The 25,618-nt window shown below is 37.7% G+C and overlaps 1 protein-coding gene across 2 annotated transcripts in view; it reads right to left on the bottom strand.

Annotated features, from left to right (window-relative positions):
* Positions 1–2,547: 2,547 nt before the first annotated feature.
* Positions 2,548–25,618, bottom strand: part of ches1 (checkpoint suppressor 1) — a 35,902-nt gene continuing 12,831 nt past the window's right edge. For both annotated transcript variants that reach the window (XM_081377802.1, XM_081377803.1), the window contains exons 2-6: positions 17,550–18,100; positions 10,864–11,012; positions 8,991–9,049; positions 5,385–5,493; positions 2,548–4,102 (exon numbers count right to left, since the gene is read on the bottom strand). In XM_081377802.1, coding sequence (XP_081233928.1) covers positions 3,604–4,102; positions 5,385–5,493; positions 8,991–9,049; positions 10,864–11,012; positions 17,550–18,086 — 1,353 coding nt within the window. In that variant the 5' untranslated portion in view covers positions 18,087–18,100 and the 3' untranslated portion in view covers positions 2,548–3,603. The remainder of the gene's footprint in view (positions 4,103–5,384; positions 5,494–8,990; positions 9,050–10,863; positions 11,013–17,549; positions 18,101–25,618) is intronic.

Below are 25,618 nucleotides of genomic sequence, written 5' to 3'. Positions count from 1 at the left end.
AAGACAAATAGTCCTATTTTTCTATTTTAAAAAGTGCTGATATATCGTGCTGGAGTATTTCAAAGGACTGAAAACGGTATATCTGTGCTCCGCTCCCCCGGTGGACGCATAACATTCAGAAAACGTTTCATACATAAAGCGGAAGTGGAGTGTAAACATCGCGAAAGATGCTGTGGTGCGTTCAAGTCCTCCTGGGAAGTTCGTATTTACGAGTTGGGAAGTCGAGTTTACAACGTCAGGTGCGTAGTCACTTTCGTCGGAGCAAGATGGCGGTGACCTCTTAATTACATGAAAATAGGCCTACGGCAAGGATTTAAACTCTATGCCTAAAATGAAAGATTGTGCATCAGTTGCGTTTTGCTTTTTTTTGTTTTAATTGATTTATAAAGATACTGTGCACTGTGTTACATATTATATTACAATGCTATCATATTTTGTGCAGGCGGTTAGCTTATTTTGTTGTAAATAAATAAGCCTGACAATGTCACTGAAAAATACCTGAGTATTGTGGTATTCCGCCACGTTTTTCACTGCCACACCCCCAACTCGTAAAGATCGGGGCATATGCTTCCTTCACGTGCTATCGGAAATTTCCTACTTCCCACTTCTGAAGTCGTGAATTACGACCTCGTCGAATTCAAGTGCTTTGTTGTCGGAAAGAAAAGGAACCATGGAGGACACTATCAGGTTAATCTTTCTTAATAATTGGGAAAATCTTATTAAAGCCTAAATTTTATGTAGCATCCCAGTCATTGACAGACTGACGATTCTGGAATTTCGTTCAAATACAGGCTATTTACACTGTGTATAATACAAACAATATGCTTAAAATTATTATTCATATGTAAATATGCACTACTTTAACAACAAGGCGATGTTGTTGTGGAAAAAAACTAATTAAGAATAGCAGTCAATAGCATCGTTCTCCCCTCCGCCATGTTTAAAGTTTATGGCCCACCCATCTCGGGAACTTGGGTATCCAAATTATCTCCAAACTTCCCAGTGGTAAATACGACTTGAGAGGGCGATCATGTCCAATTTCAAACTAGGAAACTCGTATTTATGATAATTCGGATAGCACGTAAAGGCAGCATTAAAGAAAATCCAGAGCTTCCCACTCATATTTACGACATTTTGGAGTTCAATCATGTGTTCAACTCATAATTACGATCTTTCCGACATTGAACGCACCATGTGTATGACGCTGACAGATGACGAGCCTGGCTCATCCACCACCACAGGACATTCAGTTTCACAGATGGAGTTCAAGTTCATGAGGGATGGGTAATTTAAAACAAAATATTATGGAAAAAACAAACCATGGTCGATTGCGAAGTATCGCGCTAATAAGGGACTATCCTAAAGCCACTTCTAATTCCTTGTCAAACTATTTCAGTACAATTTATGATATCAACGCTGCAGGTTGCACAATGCAAGTTACTTTAACGAAGTATTGAACCTTTACAAAAGAACAGAACAGACATCCAAGCACAACCTTAAAGGGTGTACAGAGTGATAGGTCATCCAACACTGATTATTAACAACATTTGAACACTTACATCAATGAATTGAAAAAGGACCACCAAACTGAGGACCACGAAAAAGGCAAAATCAGTTTCACCTGATATTCAATACAAGGCAGATCTGTTCATTAATGGGTTTTCACGAAGTCCCTTCCTTTGGAAGAGTTGTCTGCCGCAGAAGAGAGATACGATAAAAAAAAAAAAATTGTAAAGAAAGAAACCTACGCTTTTAGAGACACCTCTCTGTTTTCTCGTAAGAAAATAAGCCATGCCTCATGCTAAATATCTATCTTACATGATCTTTCATTTAGAAAAGAAAATACTTCTTATGTACAAGCACCCATGCAATATAACTGAAAAACAGGCAAAAACTGCCTTTTGTGGAAAAAGGGAGTATTTTTTTTACAGTGTTATCCTGATAGGACAAATTGCTTGGATTGTGATGGGAAAAAAAGAACTTTAAAAAAATACCAACATTTTGGCAACATAATAGGCATTTCTGACACATTGCTTCATAAAAAGATTCATTTTAGTGTGCTTCAAATAAGAACTAACACCAGAAATGTTTTGAAAACCAGACATCTAAGAGAGAATTGGCATATTGCATTTGACCTTTACGTTTGATATCCATTGGACACAGGCCATTATACACAAAACACTTGTTGCTTAATAAATAAATGGGTCAATGACAAATAAGAGTGTCCACCATAAAGAACTGTAAAAAATCTATTTTAAAACATGCAAAGGAGAAATTTACTTTTTGTATGTGTACACCACTTTAAAGAAATGTAATGACATTAAAATGTCATATGGTGTAACCATCAATTTAACATTAATAAAAAAGAATAATATATTTCCTTACACCTTGGGTACATGTACATGAAAATGCACGTTATTCATTAAGAAATTAAATAAATTTTTCACGATAAAAAGTATTCCTAATTATTCATTTTTAACTGACCTTGACTCAAAGTCACAAGTCTGCAGGTCTTCTCTTTATGATAGTTTTTTTTTTTTTTTTTTTGCACCACATGACTTAGATTTTTCCAACAAAAGTTTTTCAGATATTATTGAGCAGTTTTGTCAAAATATTTTAAATTATACTACTATTCATTTAAATATTTTTTTTTTAAATTTTTCATATTTCTAAGAAACAATAATAAAAAAAAAATAAAACAATGCCGTACTAATTTCCAGTGTTGGGAGTAAAGCATTACAAGTAATCAGATTACTTTAAGTCTTACTTTTTCAAATACGGTAAGTAATGCAAGTTGCTTTGCATTTCCTTCAGCCTGAGGCTTATTCATTTCACTTCTAGTGTGAAAGGGCCTTTACATTTGCCAAAAATAGAACTTTTGGTTTTATTTTGTTTTTAAAAAACAAACAAGGACGCCCAGGTGAGAAAAAGTAGTCCAAAAGTAATGTAATGCATTACTTTTCATTAAAAGTAACTAAGTAACTTTTTACTAATATTGTAACGAATTACTTGACACATTTGACTTGCACCTTCAAAATGAATTCAGAAAAAAGTCATGAATTGCATTTATGTATTTTTAATTAATCAGTCGATGTGGACCAAGAAAAATGACTATCATGTCATTGACCCAGATATTCATCTGATGGTTGTTGTCATATAGGTCAGTATCACTACTTTTTGAAACCTTAACTGGTCTTGCTAAGTGTGCATGGATTAGCTGCACTTTCATCAACAGGTATCATCTTTGGCACACTTGAGAGCAGCATAGAAAATCTCTCCGTTCAGCTTTCTGATGTGAGCTAGAAGGATTGCTACAACATAATTAATTCTTTTAAATTGTTCTGTAGGCTTGATGAATTCAAAAACAAACATTTTTCACTCAAATGACCCAAATTTTACTATGGCTTTTTTTCCCTCTTCGCACACACACGCTCGCATACACACACACAAAACAACATGGACATGAGCAGTCTTTCACCCGGGAAATCAAATTTAACAAGGGACAACAGTGATTTTATTGATATTGCAACAACTGACTAGAATTCACCTGATATCCTGGAACAGAAGTATTTAGATCTGTGTTAACGGGATTTTCGTTCATTGCTAATCGCTGGCTTCCTCTTTCAGCTCCTTCTGAACTTTACACACACGCTGAGCGTTTTTATTCAAACCGGTGCGCACCCCAGCCAGGTGAAGCAACGACCCCGCCGCCTCCTTCATCTCCTCATCTTCCTCCTCTTTTACCAGGAGATTTCCCGCCCTCCTCTTCTTCAGGGGAAGTGTGTCACCAGGGGTCCGTAGGTGGCCTTTGGTCCACAGCAGTCTTCTGCGCTGGAGCAGCTGGGAAGGAGGTGGCGAAGCGTCCAGCGGGAAGTCTTTTTGCTCCTCCTTGACCTCAGTGACCGTCACCTCCTGACCGTGGCTGTGGGCAGAGAGGGAACCCTGAGTGGAGCAGGAGGAGAGGGGGGAAGAAATGTCCCCCTTTGTGGTCGGGGACTGGGAGCTGCTGTACGTGTGGTCCTCCTGTTGGTCATCGCTGGGTGGAGGAGAGTCACTGCACAGACTGTTTTTACCCCGTGTCAGATAGTCGCCCAGGGCTGATCTGTTAAGACGGACGGAGAGAGGGAATCATTATTAAATATACTACAGTTACGCAGACGCTATTACCAAAATGACTTGTGTATTCAAGGTATACACATGTTGTTGTGTTATGGCTGATAACCAATAAATGGCTGAAATTAAAAATTAAATGTTAATTAAAATCAATAAAGTGAATTTAGGTATTAAGGTAGGTTCCATTTTGAGATTTGCTAAAGATTACATTTAGTGTTATTAGTTTTAGTGTTTTTACAGATTCATTTTAAGTGAGCATTAGATGATGAGAGATGTAATCTAAAATACGGAAAATAAACATGCAAATGATATCTTTATGTTTATGATGTTATTTTACATCGTCAAATAGTTTTTGTTTTGTTTTAAGCATATATCTAACAAAATTCAATAAGGTGTATCCTCAAAACAAGACTACAATGACATAAAACAAGACAAAATGTATTTTTGCCAAGAGAGTCTGGCATATTTCAGTGCCTAATTTTCAAGTTGAGAACAGTGTTATTGTGGTATTATTTAAATACTACTATAGTATTGGTTTCATGTAGTGTGTAATATAGCTGACTGTCAAAGTAAAAGGTCTGTTTTAAAGATCACAATTCACGACAAATAAAGTTATTGTGTCCCAAAAGAAAGAATTGATTTTGAACAGCTAAACGAGTCATCAGCAATTTGAGTCTCACTTCCTGTTACATACCAACGTAATAAATTTGCATAATGCCAGCCTATGGCCTTCATTGGCTGCCCGTGAATGATGTCTACTTTGACCCTCAAACACTGCAGAAGTAGCTGAGGCCTGGAAGTGTTTGGTTCATGTTGTCGACATGTCGAGAAGACCCAGTTTTCACTTCCAAAGAATGAGGACTTGAATTGATAGGGTAAAACCAACGCCATTGTTACTGTTCGTATCACCGTGTAACGAGTGCGGAGGAAGACTTCAGAGCTGAAATCCAGATATGATAATGGGCGCTTGGTTCCTGACACGCGCTGTAAGTGGTAAAATAAGTCACAACAGACTGGGCCGTCTGACCAATCAGAGCAGAGCAGGCTCTCACAAAGGAGGAGTTTAAAGAGACTGACTCTACGAATGAACCGTTTTCAGAATCTTTTGAGAAATTAGGTGATATGTTGTATATTATAAGAAAATTAAAGTGTTTTTGACCTTGAATGCATGTTAACATTGTTGGAGACCTCCAAAACAATCACGAACCTTTAAAATAGCATAATAGCACTTTAGAAAACTATTTTTATTTAACACCAAGAAGGAAACTAACCTCACAGCGGTGGTCCTCTTGCTCACAGGACTCAAAGGAAGGGGTCTGATAACAGGAAAGAGCCCCTGAGCGGCAACACGTGAGCTATGCTGTATCACTCTCTGTGGAACTGCCAAAAAAAACAAACAAAAAAAACAAATTACAACTCATGTCATAAAACACATATAACAAATATTGGACTGGACTACACTGCTGTGATTACAGAAGATACAAGAACCCAAATTTCCAGTAGTTCATGGTGGAATTATTTTTTCTCACAAATAGCATTTTCTACCTAATTAAATATTTTAGAGCTTGAGATAACAATATATATATATATATATATATATATATATATATATATATATATATATATATATATATATATATATATATTCCACATATAAATTGCCATGACTTATTAATATCTTTATCCTAATATATTTATCTTTTTCAAGAAGTCTAGAAATCACATTTGAAAATTCTCCCATTTATCCAGGTTTTGGATATCCCTGGATAAATTAGGGAATTTTCACTAAAAACCTCTTGATTTGTAGATTTTGGTATTTTTTTTTTAGCCTATTTTAAATAATTTTTAAATGATTGGTTAAGAACCACTGCCCTAAAACATCTGAAGAACATCACCCAGAGAAATCTTCAAGAAAAGTTCACCCAAAATGAAAATCCTATCATGTGTTCCTCAAACAAAGCTATCGTATGGCTTCAGAAGACTTGAGGTGTAGTGTATGAGTTGTAGGAATTATTATTATGTATTCATTTATTGCATGGAAAAGAGCAGCATGAACATTGTGCTAAACATCTCATGGAAGAAAGTAATTTAGGTGTGGAACGCCCTGAGAGCGAGCTGGACAATAGAACAGTCTGAAAACTGGGAGGAACACATTATAAACCATATCACCATCAATATTAATTAGGTGATGCAATGTTTGCTCAACTGATTTGTTGAAAGGTCAATAATAGTGTTGACGCTACCAGTTTTGCAGCAGGCAAACACATGGAAAGTGATTCCTCAGTTAATCCCCTGAGGGCGAGTAAATGATGACAGAAGTTTAATTTTTGGGTGAAGTATTGTTTTAAGAGACAACCCCAAATGGACACTAGACAGCCTTCACAGGTGTCCAGCCACTCACAAACTGTAAGAACTATGACATTGGCTATAGCAAGCTTAAGTGAAGCGGCCTTGAGCTAAGGCTGTCCAGTCGACCACTTGACACATACACACACACACACACACACACACACACACACACACACACACACACACACACACACACACACACACACACAGAGCTCTTTGCTTTTATGTAGACAGCCATCAAGACATTCACATCAGTCAAACGCCAATAGCCTTGCTCAGACTCTTTTCACAGGCAGCTCTGCCTCCATTATTCCATTATCAAGAGCAGACGAGAAGGAGAGAGCAGCCACTACAGACAGATAATGTATCCATTTCCTTCCATTTAGCTGCTTGCGGTGGAGTGGAAAGAGAGCACCCTGATTGGAATCGAATGGACATTTAAACGGCTAGGACACCAACAGGAGTGAAAGAGAGAGAAACAGATGGACTGAGAGAGAGAGAGATGAAGGAGCAGTTGTGGGAAATGAGAGAATCAGTGGCAAAAAAAAGAATGATTCCCAAGACATTACATAGGTAATCTGTAGGCGCAAAGCAGCTATTTGTGTGATAAAGAGGTTTTTTTTTTATATATATAAATCAAAATCAAGGAGCTCTTGCAAGGCACTTTTAAAGGCTGCATGAAATCACTTTTGTCCTGTTTTGAAATATATTTCTTTGGGTGGGACATATCAAAGGACTTGTCATCTTTAAAAAAATATATAGTTTTACATGGCTAATAGGCTACGTCACAGCCATGGACATGATTTTCTAGATGGTGGTGGTATTAGGAGGAGGGACATCCTCACTCCAGATAGCATTTGATTGGACGAAATCTGTGTAGTGCAGGATGTGTCATCAATATATTTGTTCTGTTCACCCATAAGATGTAGACTGTAGGGCTGACTTCTAATAGTCGAGGATTCGACGATTCGATTCGGAGAGGTCTGATTCGACTATGAACCTCATAGTCGAATACATGGGCGTCAGTTTGGTTTGAAATGTGCTGGGGACAGAGACGCATTCGCATTTTCAGAAGGGCTGGGTACCATTTTTATTTTATTTTTTCGCTTTCGCGCAGGTCATGTTTTGAAAGATGATGTCCTGTAGCTTACTAATGTAACTAAATAAAAATGTATTCAAAAACCTGCTTCACGTTTTCAGCAGGGCTGCGGAGCGGCTGTGAGTTGACTCCACACGGTTCTCATGTGCGTTAAAAAGCTTTACGTGGTTTAATGTACCTAAACAATGATTACCAAATTCCCCTCTCATGTTGCTCCTCATAACCACTTAAAATGGTAAAAAAAAAATCGAACCCAGAGTCCAATTATTATGGACGTTATCTGATATTAAGCGTTTCTGCGTCACATTTTCAGCAGGGCAGCGGAGCGGCTATGAGTTGACTCCACACGGTTCTCATGTGCGTTAAAAAGCTGACTCCACACGGTTCTCATGTGCGTTAAAAAGCTTTAAGTTGTTTAATGTACCTAAACAACGATTACCAAATTTCCCTCTCATATTGCTCCTCATAACCACTGAAAATGGTCAAAAAATCGAACCCAGAGTCCAATTATTATGGACGTTATCTGATATTAAGCGTTTCTGCTTCACATTTTCAGCAGGGCAGTGGAGCGGCTGTGAGTTGACTCCACACGGTTCTCATGGGCGTGAAAAAGCTTTACGTGGTTTAATGTACCTAAACAACCATCACCAAATTTCTCTCTCATATTGCTCCTCATGTTTATGAAATGTTATGATATATGTGTGATATATATGTGTTTTTTAGCTCTTTTGTTTGAAATGGAAAAAATCTAGCTGCTATCTAAAAAAAAAGAAAAAAAAAAGGTTAGACTATTAGTCGACAACGGCAAAATCTAACGAATCAGATTCGACTATGAAAATCCTTAGTCGAAAACAGCCCTAGTAGACTGTAAAGAGATTTTTTGTTAGAATTTTTTTTAAAAGAAATTAACACTTTTATTCAGCAAGGACATGTATATATATTTTTATTATTCTACAAATTAATGTTGTTCTATTGAACTTTCTAGTTATCAAATAATCTAAATGTAAAAAAAAAGGAAAAAAGGGTTTTACGGTTTACACAAAATTATTATGCAACACAACTGTTTTCAACATTGATAAATCAGAAATGTTTCTTGAACAGCAAATCATCATATTAGAATAATTTCTGAATGACCATGTGACACTGAAGACTGGAGTAATGATACTGAAAATACAGCTTTACCATCAGGAATAATAGATTAAAATAGAACTTTTAAATTCTAATATAAGAGATGTAAGACAAAAACGCTGAAAAAAAAAAAATCTTACTGACCCCAACTTTTAAACTGTAATATACCTGAGATGTCACTTGAGGGAAAAATTACCAAACTGCGACTCATCTACTTAGGTCATGTGATGCGAACAGCTTCATTGGAAAATGCAATGTTAGTGGAACAAGGAAGAGAGGCCGCCAAAAAAAGTGATATTACCTTGTAAGAGCACTCCTCCATTTTTTCTGAAGAGTGGACTTCCTGGCCATAGTGGAGGACTAGAAGATATAAAACACACTCAAATACAGTGATAGAATCAAATAATGAAAAATAAACTAAAAAAAACAAAACAACCTTTGTATTATGAACTTCTGAAATCCTAATCAAAGACCGATAAAGGCAGGAAAGGGGAGGAAATTCAAGAGAATGAGAATCTGATGGGGTGGAATGCAAACTCTAGACTGAGAGGTAGTAAAAGAATCGAATTGAACAAGTACAGACATCCTGGCGAAGCTTGGAAATCCAATTATTTGATTACTTGTTATAGAAAGTGTAAAGCAATGTATCCAAATGGCTTCTATTTTCAATAACAGTCGATATCATCCCTACACTTAGACTGACTCACTCCTTTAGTCTTGAAACCAGATCCTCAAACACACCATGAGCGTCACTTTTTAAAGTGATAGGGACAGTTGGGTGTGTTGGGGTTCACCGATGACATTTATCTAATCTCATTATTATTTTGATTACAATTTAACATAGCCTTTTAGTGGTTTGGAATGTTTACATTGATACATGTCATTCCAGGGATTTTTTAGGTCGTCTGATAAATGCATGGTTCAGCATTAGATGCCATTAATCGATTTGACAGCACTAATATTAAAATAAAATTAAGATTTGGTATAGTGGTAACATATTTGCTTTGAGTATGAGCCGTTCTAATTGGATAATGTAGACGCATACATTTACTGTAAATCTGCTTTGAAACTATATGTACAGTATTGTGAAATGTGCTATACAACTAAATGTGAATTGAATTGTTTGGTTCTTCAACTAATGAAAAAGTTAAAGTAAATTATTCAAAATTAAAGTAAAAACACTTTTTTTGGTATATATATATATATATATATATATATATATATATATATATATATATATATATATATATATTTTTTTTTTATATATTTTTTTTTATATATATATATTTTTATATTTTATATTTTTTTATTATATTTTATATATGTGTGTATATATACATATATATATTTTTTTTTACTGTTTACACAGTAACTTTTCCAATTTCCCAAAAGAGAATAGAGGAGGAGAATCAAGGAAAAAGCAAGAAAATAGAAGCCAGCATGTGCTGTTGCTATGGAGTTTAGTGTTGCTAAGCCTATAATGTATTTCTTAGCACTAACTGTCTGTCCTATCTATGTTTTTTTTCTTCTTTTGCCAGACAAATAGCTTTGTGCTTCTATTACACCTGTCTCATACATATGTTGCCATGGAGGTGCTCTGGTCGTCACAGCAACAGCAGAGGAGAAGAAACGACTCAGGAAGGGCAAGCGTGTGCCGCTTCTTTACATCCCACAGATTCCCCAGAGGACCATGTCCAGTTGCTGACGAAGAGTTCAGGAACGAGTGAAGGAACTGACCCAAAACCCTCAGACACTAAATCAATGTGTTCTTCACAGGAAGGTCATAAGAGAGGCCAACAAATAAAGGTGTATATATATGAGCTTCCTTCCTTCATTCTTCCTTTCTCTTTCTTGAGATTTCATTTAATTGAAGACTACTTTACAATCAAAATAATTTTGACTGTGGTAAAGTCAACATCCAGTCAGTCACATTTTGTTATTCCACACCAAGACAGGTTTTTGTGCCCAAGCTCTTTTTTTTAGAGACGGAAAAGTCTGGACTAGGATTTTTAGGGCCACACAAAATGGAAAGTGTGAATGAGAGTACTAGAAGAAAACCAATGAAGAGGGAAAAAAGCCATAACTGGTAGTTGCAGAGGAAAAGAACAGAAAGGAAAAAGAAAAAGAAATGGACGGCCAAAAAATAAAAACTGAGTGAGAAATTGAGGCGTTACCTGTGGTATTGCTGAGGAGAGGCAGATGGGGAGGTAGGTGGTTTTGGAAGCCGAGGGGAATACGGATGATATGGAGTCTTCTTAAGCGCCTGGATCAGATTGTGTCTGTAGTCAGGATCAATAGACCAGAGAGAACCCTTTCCTATGCTCTAAAATACAAAAAAGACAAATTACGCTCATGTTACACAGTATCTTTATTAAGATTAACAATATTCCAAGGTACTGTACAGCAGGAAGCCTACATCTAACATCACCAGGCAAGCGCTGACCTGAAATCCTCAAAGAAAAAGGGAAAGAGGAAGGCAAGAAGATGGGTTACACCTGGAACGAGGTTGAAAGCCTATATCCCAAAAAGGGGGGAACAGTAGGACACTAGTGAGTTTGATCAGGGTTGAACTAAATTCTGCAAGAGAGTGGACCTCGAAGGGTAAAGTAGCCCAGCCCTGCTGTACAGTATCGTTCTTTACATGGGGGGCTCGTCCAGGATAGGAAACTAGGACTTTACCGAGTCCAAGAAAGAATCATACCTTTAAACCAGGGGTAGCCAACCCTACTCTTTGGGGGCTACCGTCTTAGAGAGTTTAGCTCCAACTCTAATCAAACATACCTGAACCAGCTAATCAAAATATTCAAGATTACTTGAAATAGCAAGGGGTGCATTCCCCAAAAGCATCGTTTTCCAACTATGGTCGCAAGTTCCGAAGTTACCGACATAGTTGAACGATTTGGCTTTTCCCGAAGGCATAGCTCGCAAATGTATGTGGTTGGAGCTCTTGAGCTGTAGTCAGAAGCATAGTTTCTTGTTAATATGACACAGACTTAAATAGATCATGCTCTAGGGCACAGTAAACAAGCTAACATTCAGTGCATTGTAAATCTTTCCTCCCATTTAAATATATATACATTTTAAGCTATATATTTTAGCGAGTCAACAATCAGTGCATAAATGCGAATGAGGGAACCTGCGATGAATCAACTATTAAATAAAGCAAAACGACACGGTATCTCAGTTTGTTACAGCAGCATGTCAGAAAAATGAAGTTGTGGAGAGAAAGTTTTCATGAGTTAAGTGTACGCCAAATACTGCATGTATATTGAAAACGTGATTAAAAAATGAACACTCAGATTAGCCTGATGCTCTCGCGAATCTTCAAAGTAATGACATGTGTATATATATTGGAATATATTGTATATGATCAATGAATACACATTTGCAAAGCACTGAGGAAACTGAACAGCAGGGTGGAGGATTAGACCTTGCACTCGAGACCCTCGCTGTCTAGTGAACACAGAGGCACCTTTAAAACTGCCTCAACAGGCAACACTGGCATATATTTTTAGATCAAAGAAGCCATTCTCCACCTAATTAAGCTGTCTGCCCTCCATCAGGGGCTTCCAGAGCCACATTTCACTTTACCAAAAAACACAACTCACACAAGCCATGAAATTCAACCCGTGTGCCTTTGATCTCGGCTCTCGTATTAAGCACAAAAATAAGTGAGACGGGATGATGAAAGCGCTCTGATATTATCGTAGTTACAGAACAGTCGCTATTGCAGTGATTGTCAGTGTTTACTGACACACCAACTCACGGCAATTAGGGGAAGGTTTGATTAAACAGGCCGACAAGCTTGCAATTGCCAAATGGTTGGGGGAAGCAACTTTATTTCACATTTCTGTGTGTATTTGTGTTTTTCACAGTGCTCAAGGAGCCATTGGCCCAGCGTGCCGTTTCCACCCGGGGTGCAGGGTAATTCAAATACACTCCCCATGACTTCATTCATAACTTCCCCTACCAGTCTTCCATCTGCTCTCAATTAGCTATCAACACGCCTGCAAAACAACATCACAGACTGACGTACATCATTCACAAGCTCCGGCACGGCATCCGGGTACGGCTCCAGCTCACCTGCCTGCCAGAACCACACGACCCCTCACTACAGGAGATAGAGGAGGAGCAGACAAGCACCTGTGGTTTCACTGGTCTCCAAGGCAACAAGTAGAAGAGAGGGATGGCTGGTTGTCTGGTCGGAAGGTTTGGCAGGAGATTCTCAGTCTACATGGAGACAATGATGGCGCTTTAAAACCAGCCCAGACCCATGTGTTAATCTTTCCCAACCGTGGTAAATGAGGAAAGCAGATTTCTGCCACAGACTCTACGCTGAGAGAGCCAGGATACATGATTGCCTATGCTTAGAGGAGAAGGTTTCTACTTATGGCTTATAAAGCATACCCATATTTTCATGAATATTAAAGGGGTCATATCATGGAAAACTGGAACACTAATATGAAGTACGCCTGCGCAAAGATTTTAGTCCAAGGGCTCAAGTTTTGTCTGGGTAGAATAGTCAAGTTAGGCTCTCCTGGTTGAAGCTGTAACTACACCAAATCTCACTCTACCGTGATTCAAAAGTTGCTACATATTCTGACCAAACAGAAAATCGTAAATTATTCATTATATGATAGTAGATGTTTTTGGAGAGCTCTTTAAAAGCATAAAATGGACCACCGCTTCTTGAAGGGTTTGGGAATGCGTACGTTTTTTTGTTCCATCAGCCAATCAGCGCTGTCATGAAAAAAAATAGAAGCTTCAGAGTGATTAGCCACATGGCATTTATGACACACGTTATTTGGTTAAAACAAACCTAGATGTGGAAATAAGTTTCCATGAGCCTGTTTTTGGAGGGTCGTGTGCCAGCTAAGCAACTAAAATCATTGGGAACATTAACAAGAAGTATTATGGAAACCTATTACATTTGCATGCTGAAGACTTAAAGGTACAGAAGCAAGTACAGGCCACTTCATTTCAAGTGTCAGACAGAGGGTAAAAATGGTCAGGTAAAACTAAATTAGCTTTTCGCTCAAGTTACCTTGACTAACATTATAAGTGGACTTCAGTAGGGGAAAAAAAAATAAAGTGCTACAAAAGTTTTAGCACTTTATCCCTTTAAGACACAGACACACACAGTGCACTGAAAATTGCATTTGATTAGTACACTGAAGCACAAAATGGAGTGCAAACACATTTTTTTATCTTTAACCTGTGCGTCTTGGCTGGATGTTTGGAGGCCTTTAAGAAAGCTGAGACTGATCTAGCTTAACATCTGCTATTGAGTAACACACTGTGAATTATTATACAGAGGGACAGATTTACTAACAGCTTGCACCAGCGTAAACCCTCTTTTGGCATTCAAAAACTACTGTCAGGATTTACTAAAGACAGGCAGTGAAAAATTAGCGCCGAAAAGGCGTGCATAGTTATTTTTGTGGCTGACCTTTACAAATGCATTTGTAGGAGTTTCCCTTTCAGATGCAAAATTTATGGGAGGAGAGTATTTAAATGAACCACGCAAGGTGATTTACTAAGGATTAGTCAATTTACTGGTATTTGCGCCATTATTTAATGACCAAAAAAACAACAACACATCTTAAACCAGATGCTAATCTGCACTGCTCTTGGTAGATGGTGTTGGTCATTATGGAAATGATCCGGCTTTGTCCGTGTTCTTTAATTTGCATGTCGTCAGTAGATCACACGCGGAACTTTACACTCCCATCTGCACTTTTTTGAGATTGAGCTCTCAATTTTCCCTGTTTAGCAAATCTGGCCTCCAGTCTGCTGTTAACCCACAAGTTTGCCCTTCTCCTCCAAACACCCTTCTGATGTTTGTATGTATCAGAAAGATTAAATACCATTTTTAATAAAATTGAATAGGACAAACATGAAAAACAGAAACAGAAAAAAATCATTCTGAAATATTAATATAAAATGTTTACGTTCCCTGTTCCAAACACAGTTGAAAATTAAACTAAATGAAACGCATACATTCACATTTAATTCAGTTAATTCACAGACTATATTAGACAGGTTAAATGAACATGTCAATTTCAGAAGATTAGTTTGGTATTCTGCCAGAGACTTACTTTGATTATTTTGTACTTAGTGAAATGTGATACAGCTGGCCAAGTAACCTGAACTTTAGCCACCATCATCAACATCACTGTGCTTCATACCACTTCCCTGAAATGTTCCCATATTTTACCCACACACACATATACAGACCTACTCACACACATAGCAACGCAGCCAATCAGTTTTGCTGTTGCTACAGAAACTGCATGCTTTTCATGTCAACTACAGCTTGGTTGCCATGGGAATACATATACAAGGAGAACTCTTTTGGCCGTAGTTAAGAACCAAAAGACAACATGACGACTTGGACAGGTACAAACACTCACACACACACACACACACACACACACACACACACGATGCAAACTCACTCTGCCAGTGCAAAAGGTGTTTTTAATCTTTTCATCTGCTTTGATTTCAGTCTGCGAATTTTATCATATCTAAACAAAAAGAATGATTACATTTTGTTTGTAGTTACGCTTTGATTATAATCATACTATATTTTAATTATAATTATAGACATGTTTGCATATCCACAGCCCACATTCATAAAATCTATTCATAAAAACATAAGCCGTTGTTAACTAACTGGAAACTAATCCGTCATAAAGTCACAGTGGACTTTGATTTAAGGTTAATATTGCAATAATGGGTCAATGAGATGTCGCAAATTTTTTTTTCTGTCCTACCTCACATTAAAAATGCAATTTAAAAAGACACCACTTCTATGATGAGAATTTGTTCACTTTGTTACATTTAAAAATGTCAGGACGATACAAATATAATGTTTTTTTTATTTTAACAAACCATTATTGAGTAGTGTGGTATAATTATTGGCATTATTAAGTAGTTTGGCTCTTACTGTGCGTTCACACCGCCACCGGCGAGAGCGGCAAAATTCGCTCTCGCCGCCCTGTCACCGACGCCGTAGAAAGATTCGGGGACGCTCTGACGTAGATTAGAATGCGTGATTTTATAAAAAACTTTATTTAAAGGGGCCGCAAAAACCGTTGCTGCAATTGGTCAAAATCATTATTATTTTGAGCAAATGAATTGCATTCCTGCTTAAAAAACAAGCGTTTTTAGTTCAAAGAAGTTCTAGCGCGAAAATGTTGCCTATAAATAGTGTTGCGCAGCTTTTTCTAATCAAACTGACAACACCATGGATGACAAGTCGTACAATAACGGGAAACCCGCAACAGAAATTATTAATTTTTCCTCCATTTTGCTTAGGAACTAATGTGGTGGGAACCAAAGTTTACAGAATTGTGTTCTCTCGTATTCCCTCAGGCGGAGGACTTCTACATTCCGACTGGTTGCTGCCGTTGCCGCCGAACCGCGTCATAGCTTATTACCATAAAGTTGACTTGATTTCAACTCTTCTCGCCGCTCTCGCCGTCCAAGACGCGCCGCGCCGCCCTCGCCGGAGCTCGCCGCCGGCTCTCATTGAAAATGAATGGCTTCTGGCCACTGTGACGCTCTCGCCGCCGGCGGTGTGAACGCACAGTTATTATCATCTCTTAAAAAAAAAAAAGATAACTAATTTAAAATTGGCATAAAGGTTTTTTCAAACCCATATGAAACCAACATGAATACTAAATAGTACATTAAGAACTTTAAGAACATTTTTAAAAAGATTTATCTTTTTCTTTATCGTGGACACCACTGCTCCAAAAATATTGGTAAAAATGTTCATAACTCCTAGACAGCACAAAGATAAAATAAATAATAAATGTAAAGAAGCAAACAAAGCATTTAAGAACATGTGCACACTTCTGGTTAAAGTATTTAATATCAGGCCGAAGAAATATTGAAGGAAAAAATCAAACAGGAAGATGAAAGTGTGCGTTCTAAAAAAACAACCGGCTCTTTTACACCTTAAAGGGATGGTTCGGAGTAAAATCAACCTAGGGTCCTTTGCACCATGACCTCGAGCCAAACACCCCACCAGAAGCCTTTTTTCCCTTGGTTGAACATTTTTAAAGTTAGAGCTTATTTAGAGAAATCTCCAAATTTGTATCTTGTAAATTACCCCACTAATAATGCCCAGAATGGTACCAAACTTCTACATAACTTGTACATAAAACAAGGCATTGAAAAGTTTGTAAGTACATCAGGAGTTTATTTAAATAACACTTGCCTGACGGCTCATGCTACTGCTAACCCGGACACCGTAAAAGTCCTGGCAGAAAGCGATGCGTAAGGATGTAGTGTAACGACGCCCAGTTCCAGGAATGCACTAATATTTTGTTGGTAGTACCAGTTTATAACAATTATTAGTTAACACTAAGTTGTCAACACTTCGGAAAAAAATAATAATTCGTCATTACACTACATCCTTATGCATCGCTTTCTGTCAGGACTTTTACGTGCTTTTCTCAACTCAGTGAAGTGACGTCGGTGTCCATGTTAGCGGTAGCATGAGCCTCAGGCAAGCGTTATTTAAATAAACTCCTGATGTACTTACAAACTTTCCAATGCCTCGTTTAATGAGTACAGAACCTATTTGTACTACTGTAGAAGTTTGGTACCATCACAGGCATTATTAGTGGGGTAATTTACGAGATACAAATTTGGAGCCATTAGCGCCTGCACTAAGCCATCCGGCTGATATCACTAAATAAGCTCTAACTTTAATAATGTTCAACCAAGGGAAAAAAGGCTTCTGGTGGGGTGTTTGGCTCGATATCATGGTGCAAAGGACCCTAGGTTGATTTTACTCCGAACCATCCCTTTAAGCCTCAGTAAAGCTCAGCGAAACACAAGCGCTCACCTGACTGCGATCCTTATCCACCTTCTTGAAGCATTTGTTTAGCGACAGATTATGGCGCACTGAATTCTTCCAGCCAGTGGGGGCGCTAGCGAAGTAAGGGAAGTGCTCCAGTATCCAGCCGTAGATGTCTTTGACAGGAAGTCTCTTAGAGGGAGCGTCCTCTATTGCCATGAAGATGAGGCAGCTGAAGGAGTATGGAGGTTTGCGGCTGGGACCCGTGGACAGGTGGTAGGGCGGCTCGCTGGGCTCAGGGGAGGACGACGGCGAGGACGAGGGCTCGCGGCCACCGTTAGCATCCTGCAGGGGGCTGACGCTACGCAGGCCGGAGTGGCCCAGGCTGGTCAGCAGATCCGTGCTCTCGTGCAACCAGCTGAGGCTGGTCAGCTCCTCGTCCTCGGCCCGGCTGAGGGAGGCAGAGAGGGCCAGAGAGAGGTCAGCGGCCTCGGTGTCCTGGTAGAGCTGACTCAGACCCCGCGCCACGCTCCCACTGCTGGGGCCCTCGGCCTTCTTCCCTGGGGGCATGACCACTGGACCCATGCAGCCCTCGGCTCCTGCAGAGACACCAGAAGCACACTTTAAAGTGACAGCTGGTTTTTATGACAAATTTTTTTTTTAATCAAGTATTCATGAAAAGGCTTAATTGGAACTCTTAATCTTTTAGTATGGAAGGCCATTTCCACCACATAAGATTTAGAAGAGATTTAAAAGTCGAAATTATGACTTAGTATAACAATTATGACTTGTGTTGGAAATTATGTGGAATATATATTTGAAATTATGACATACTAAGTCATAATTCTGAGATTAAATGGTAAAATTATTACTTTTTTTGATTTATGATTTATGCCATAATTTCAACTTTTTAAAAGGGGTTCTTCAACGCTGGCAAGATGGGCTTTCAATAAAGGCGGAAAAAAACGTTCAATCGGTGCTATCTGACTGTAGAAAACTGAGAAAAAAGGCTTTTGTTTTGCCTTTTGCCAGCTAGATAGGAAAACTTCAACACCCATAATGCACTGGGCATGTTGCTGTCCAAGGCCACTTCTACCAGTTGGCTATGGATACTTGCCAGAGTCAAATACTGCCTCGTTTTAGTAGGAAATACTTCTTAGCAAACTTTTAGTCATTTGCATAAAACAGGGCCAAACCATTTCCAAATGAGGGCTTTCCGCAAATGCTTTCCTTACAGCCTTTCATCACACTAGTCAAACTTTCGCCCAATCCTCGAGTAATGCCAAGTGTGCCATTCTCACAATAAACACTTATACAGACCCAGATTACAGACCTCGCATTAGCCAGCTGTACATGCGCATTATATCATATTATATTGTACGCACTATTCAGAGAAACCTCGCAGCTGAAGGCTATAACCAGCTTTTCTTACTCTTTATATCTTACACTGTATAAGATGGAATGTATTTAAAGGAGAACTTGGTAGCTTTTTTAACTTAATAAAACTGTCTAGAAATCATTTGGATGGTTAAACAACCTGTTCTGGTGATATTGGTGACTTTCCCCGCTCCCCCCAGCGTTCCCAGGCGGAAAACCAACCTTGCAACTTGTTCACTACCGTCCCGGCAAGATAGAAATTGGAAGTCTCGTGAGAAGCGAAAGCGAGAACGAGAACGAGCGCGAAACACAAATTGCTTTACGGCAATTCGACATAAACACACACGCATGTATGATGTATTACCAGATTACCCACCTCAGTAGACATAGCTCCACGCGATACAGTTGGCTTGCTCCGATCAAAACAAACGCACATGAGCAGCGGTAGAGAGGGGGAGGAGGCTGCCGCAAGTGAGTTTTTTACGACTGTGTTGTGAAATATACGCCCCACCACAGCTGTAGGGGGAGCTCGTGGGGAAAACATGCAACAACAAAAGGGAAAATCAGCGAAGAAGTGACTAGAGTTCGCTAGAGTTGCCGAGTTCTCCTTTAAGATGAAATTAAATAGTATTTAATACATTTATTATATAACTGAATATAATATGGACTATATAATACAATTAATGCAACATACTTCAATGCAATTATAGTCGTGTTAGGATGAAATATAAATTCTTAACGTGATTATAAGGCCATACAGAGCAAGTACTTTTTATGTACATTTGGTTTCAGTCGTTCCAATATTTTTTCTTAAATTTAGAATAATGATAATAATAAATCCTGATTTGTTCTTAAAATTGTTCGTACACACATTTCACGCACAACTTTGTGCGTAGGCATGCTTAGTAAATGAGACCCAGTGTTTTAGGCCAAACGGAGGGGAAAAACGAAAGAAACTGCCGATCCGTCAGTTCCCCGAAGCTGTTGCCATAGTGTTCCATTTTTACTCTTACAATAACTGTTTTGTTAATAACCTTCTGTCGATCTGTGGACAGGGATACAAAAATGCAGAAGTATAATCTGTCGCTTTCATGAAAACCCTGGAGCTGTCACAACAAATAAACATGAATTTCTTGCTCCAGGTAACATAGAGCGAGTAAACATTGTTCATTTACATTTACTACTGACACTGTAACAAAACAAAAATCAGCGAAGTTACACTTTAAGTCATAATTATGATTTATTAAAGAATACTGCTGTGCCCAGGACATTTGTGTGCAGTCTAGGAGGAATGACGCGCTCAGTATTGATACAGGGACTTTTGTGAGGTGAGTGCTATTAAAAGTTAAACTTCTGTTCTCTATTATTTGCTCACTGTATGATGTGAGATTTGAGTTTTGCAGCTTTCGGCATTGATCAAATATATGGTTAGTAAAATCTAGTTTTTAGGGTCAACAAATACATGAGGCTAAAATCGATGCATGTTACGTTTACTTTAATCTCTTATATTTATAGATCTTCCCTCGAAACAAACATGCACTCCAGAGAGAAATGAGACTAAAAATCAGCGTGAGAACTGGCAACCACTTCCATATTTCAGAGGTGAGACTAGCAAACAGGGAAAAGACAGAGTTGACACACTCAACAAATGCAGTCTATTCATGATAAATAGTCAAATTCCAAATTCACATTATATTAATATGAACAGAGGAACAGAGTAGACAAGCTACTTCAGCATAACTCACAAGTCAAATTAGAAGCATTTTTTAACAAAAAAAAAAAAAACATTAACATAAACATTAGATTTTTAGGGGTCCAACAGAGAGGAATAATGGCTAAATTTGGTGACTTGGTTCTTCTGAACACAAGAAATATTATACTTTAGTCTTTTTCTTAATACTTCATGATATTTTAGGTGCTTTTTTGATACTTTAGGTGCTTTTTTGATACTTGTTACTTTAGGTGCTTTTTTTATGCTTTGTTACTTTAGGTGCTTTCTGTTCTTTAGGACAGAGATTGGCAGTACAAATGAACATTTACTTATTGAAAACATAGTAATCTCTCCATATATTATAGATTTATATATAATTAAAGCTGCAAGCAGCATTTATCGGGGTTCAAGCAGTTAAGGCCTTTAAGCACAAAAGCATCAAAAGTTATTAAGTTTTATTTAGCAAGCATGTGACCACTGACATAATAGATGGAAAAGACCATTTACAGCCAATACAGGCAATGTACCATAGGAAATATATGGTTTTAAAGCTTTTTGACAATTATAGCGCCACCTATAGTACGATCTCCATAAAATTTTGCATGCTTATTAATGATGTTATGTCACATATGTTCACCAATTTTTGTGAAGTTCTGAGTTTTTATTTAGGATTTATAGGCTTTTTAATGTATTTTGCCATGCCCATTTTATAAACGAGCCTATTACAGCCATCCAAATGCAAAAGTTCAACTTTTTTTCTGAATAATAATAATTCATCTAGAGAGTCCAGAGAGTTGTCCTAGACTGGTTTGGTTCCGATCGGGCCAAAAACCAGGGACTAGTCCGTAAAAGTAGGTTTTGGACAAAATGCGACATAGCAGAAAATGTTTCCTGCCTAAATCGAATTTGGAGATATCCATTTTGTCCGCCTTGAGCTAGGGATCACAGTGGTGTAAGGCACTTGAGTCTAGGTCAAACGGCCTAAGAGTTATGAGTGATTTTGTACTTTTGGTTGCTGTAGCGCCACCTATGGGCCAATCGGGGTCATACTCTGATAGGTTGTCCCCAAATTGAGGCCTACCATCTGGCCAGGTTTCACGTCTCTAGGCCTTACGGTTTGTCCTGCACGATGCGTTTTACAAATCCTTACAATTACAATAGGGTTTCAGCATTTCATGCTTGAACCCCTAATAAGAATGAAAGCTTTTTGCCAGTTATAGCGCCACCTATGGTCCGATCTTCATGAAACTTGGCATGCTTCCTCACCACGTCATGACACATATGCTCATCAATTTTGATGAAGTTCTGAGTTTTCCTTTAGGATTTATAGGCTTTTGAGTGTATTTTTCCACGCCCCTTTTCTAAATGACCCTGTTACAGCCACCCAAATGCAAAAGTTCAACTTTTTTTCGATAACTATTGATCTAGAGAGTCCAGAGAATTGTCCTGGACTGGTCTGGTTTCGATCGGGCGAAAAACCAGGGACTAGGCTAGTTCGCAAAAGTAGGTTTTGGACAAAATGCGACATAGCAGAACATTTTTCCTGCCTAAATCGAATTTGGAGATAGCCATGCGTTTTACGAATCCTTACAATTACAATAGGGTTTCAGCACTTCGTGCTTGAACCCCTAATTAATTATTTATATATTGCATGAAATGGTTTATAAGTAAATGCTAGCAAAATTGAAAGGGTTACAAAAATAAATGGGCAAACTATTCATTTAAAACGTGTAAACTCTTTTTACATTTCCGGGGTTCTCAGAAGCGGAGGTCGTCATAGTTGGGTAAATATCTATAGCGATGAATAGGAGGTGACAACAAATATAATTTTTGTATTCCTGTTTGCTCCAATAGCAAAAGAACAAATACATGATAGCGTTTCCACGACTTTCCAAAAGAGGGAAAAAATATAAAGAGACTGATTACAGCAGTCAGAAGAGAGAATATGACATTTTTCTCACTCCCTCTGCCGTTGTATTAGAACGCATCTAATACGTTGTATTAGAATTTGTAATTTACTGCCAAGGTAATATAACACAAAGTATAGCATTATAAATGTACGGTATATAATTTTTTAAAAAATGAAAATATGAAAAACTTTACAAGATTTGCGATGTTGATAACCATGAAAATGCAGTCTGTGAAAAGGAACCATTGTACAGTGACCGACACTGTTTAAAAAAAAACTCCCCTTCAACTGTTTCAACCGAATTTTAATGGCTGTATTAGAATTATAAGCCAAATTACATAACAACTTTGTTATGTACACTTCATCATTTTGAATTTCATGTTCAGAATTCTGGAAACTCATAAGATGGTGTATGACAGAAGTCACTGTGACAAGTCAAATGGAAACATTAAAAAAAATGTTTTAAAGATAATTCTGACTTTTTATCTCACAACTCTTTCTTTTCTGACTATTTCTTAGAATTGCAAGTTTATATCTCACAGTTCTGACTTTATTTTTCAGAATTTCAGGTTTATTTCTCAGAATTGCGCAATTCTGACTTTTTCTTCGCAATTTTGAGTCAAAGTCAAAGTCAAATTTGCGAGAGAGAAAACGTCAATTGTGAAATAGGGCCGCAATTACCTTTTTCATTTTTTTTTATTTTGTGGTGGAAACAAGCTTCCATAGATAAGGCAGCTTGTTTCTGTCTCAAGAAGAGTAAAAAATTAAACAGACAACTGAGATAAAATAAATAAAGTTGCAATTATGTGATTTAAAGATGCATTGTGAGTTAAAAAGTCATAATGAGAAAGATTTGAGCAATTGTGACAAATAAATTGTGAAATATAAAGTTGCAATAAAGAGAAACAAAGTCTCAACTTTGGGAAAAGTAAATGTGTGAAATAAAGTAACAATTGTAAGATATGCAAAATTGTGACTTATTTTCCATAATTATGAGAAGTTGCAATTATTAGATGTAAAGCTACAATTGTCTTCTCCATACAAAAATCACATTATAACAAGGATGCAACCTTTTTACAATGGAAAATCTGATAGAGTGTTCTCTTGTGACAACAACCTGTTAGTGTGCGTGTGTGTGTTTGTGTATTCTGGGAGGTAAGCTTAGCACGAGGTTGGATTGTAGTAGAAGTAAGCCTGACACTATCTGCAGATGCATAAAATCTAAATACGAACTTATCACACACTGCCCAAGTCACAGTTAATCTCTCCCTACAGCATTACCCGTCACTTTTAACTCTCTCTCTGACACCCATGCCAACACGTACCCACACACAATTATACATAGCCTTTGCCGTACTAACATGTCAACTGATGTGCCAGGGGCAGCACCCCCTGATAATGCCATTCGATCAGTCAATATCAGCATATGCAGCTGAGCACTCCTTGGAAAATGCACAGTCACGCCTCAGGGCTGCTTTTGACACTCGCGCTTACATGTCAAAGCACAAGCTCTCTTCCCTTGCATTGATTGACAGCTGACAGCTAGCGCTGCATTGCTAATACAGCATCTGTCTCCACGGCAACGGAGCGAGAATATTATCCATCCTCGCAATCTGGAGCAGAGATTCCCTGGGGTCAGTCAAGGCATGGCTGCGTTTATAAGGCAGATTATACAAATGTGGACGGCATCACATCCACATCACAACCGAGGTCTCAGCTAGAATCAACTGCATATTAACAAAAACTGTGAAAAACAAAAATCTGTTTCACTAAAATACAAGAGAAAACTGTTATAGCCTGTAATTTAATTAAATGCGTCAAATAAAGAGAGAAAATAATACTAATAAAACGTTTTTTTTTGGAGGTAGAAATTGCAAATATAAATTATCGGAGTATGTTTTACAAGAAAATGCTTTTTCAGTTTTTTCTACTTCAAAATGTTGTGTTTTCTTTGCCATTGTTTGTGAAATTTAATAGCAATTTCTGAGTGAAAATTGTTTCTACACTAATTTTTTTGTTTAGTGTACTTTGTTATTGTTAATAAAACAGCATTTACATGTTACTCCAAAGTACTAAAATATATTATAAAAAAAAAAAATCAATCTATATCAAATTGGCCTCAAAATATGAAAGCCAATAAATAAACCTGTAAGAAAAGCAGTGGACTGGCGGGTCAGTTATTATAAAGGGTAACCGCATTAAGGTGTTTTCTTGGAATATATAGGCTAAATACACATATACACACGATATACAGTTTTGCTTTTTGTGTATCCATGGTGGCGCTGCCACAAAACGTCACATCTGACAGAAAAGGGCCAGCTAATTTTACTGTTGCTATGACAACGAACTACTCGAACAGGGTACCATTGGGGCTGCCAGTGAACTTCCCTTGCGCTCAAGAATCAATTACATCTTACCGATCACAAACAAAGTTTGAAAGCAGTTTTTGTTTAAGCTTTTAAAAACCCTTCAGAAATAAGGGAGCAAGATGTTACAGGTGAGAGTTGTGTCAAATGACCAAAGAGATCTGAAAACTGGAAAAGGCAAACAACAGCTCGCCCAAATGCCCATTAGTGCCACAAATCTAATGTAAACATTACAGGCATTTTGGCTCAGTGTAAACAAAAGAAACTTCAAAACTCAGCATCTGCTTTATAGATACTGCAAGCTCTCTCACTTTCTACAGTTATAACAAATGTACAAGTACCACAACATCATTATGGTGTTTTAGGACATACCTTGGATACCAATTAAATATATACTATAGTATATGAATTATCTGGTTATAATATAATATGTGGTATATAATATAATACATGGTATATGAATTCAATTAAACTCAAATTTAAATCATTCAGTTAAAGCGTTCTCCTATAAAAGCTCATGGCAAACATTGACTATTACAAATCATATAGGGCAATTTGACTTTTGATTTATTATTTCAATAACCATGGATTAAACAAATAATTCAGTTAAGCTTTCTCCTATTAAAGCTCATTGTTGTTATAAAATATATTGACGTCATCATTACAAAATAAAGCCTATAGGGCAATTTGACTTTTGTGGATTTCATTAGTTGTTTAGTTTTAATTTACTTCACAAATGGAAGAAGGGCTAAAA

The sequence above is a fragment of the Scardinius erythrophthalmus genome, assembly GCF_964197995.2.
Source record: "Scardinius erythrophthalmus genome assembly, chromosome: 11".
Classification (NCBI taxonomy): Eukaryota; Metazoa; Chordata; class Actinopteri; order Cypriniformes; family Leuciscidae; genus Scardinius; species Scardinius erythrophthalmus.
This window is presented reverse-complemented; position numbering and strand designations above follow the sequence as displayed.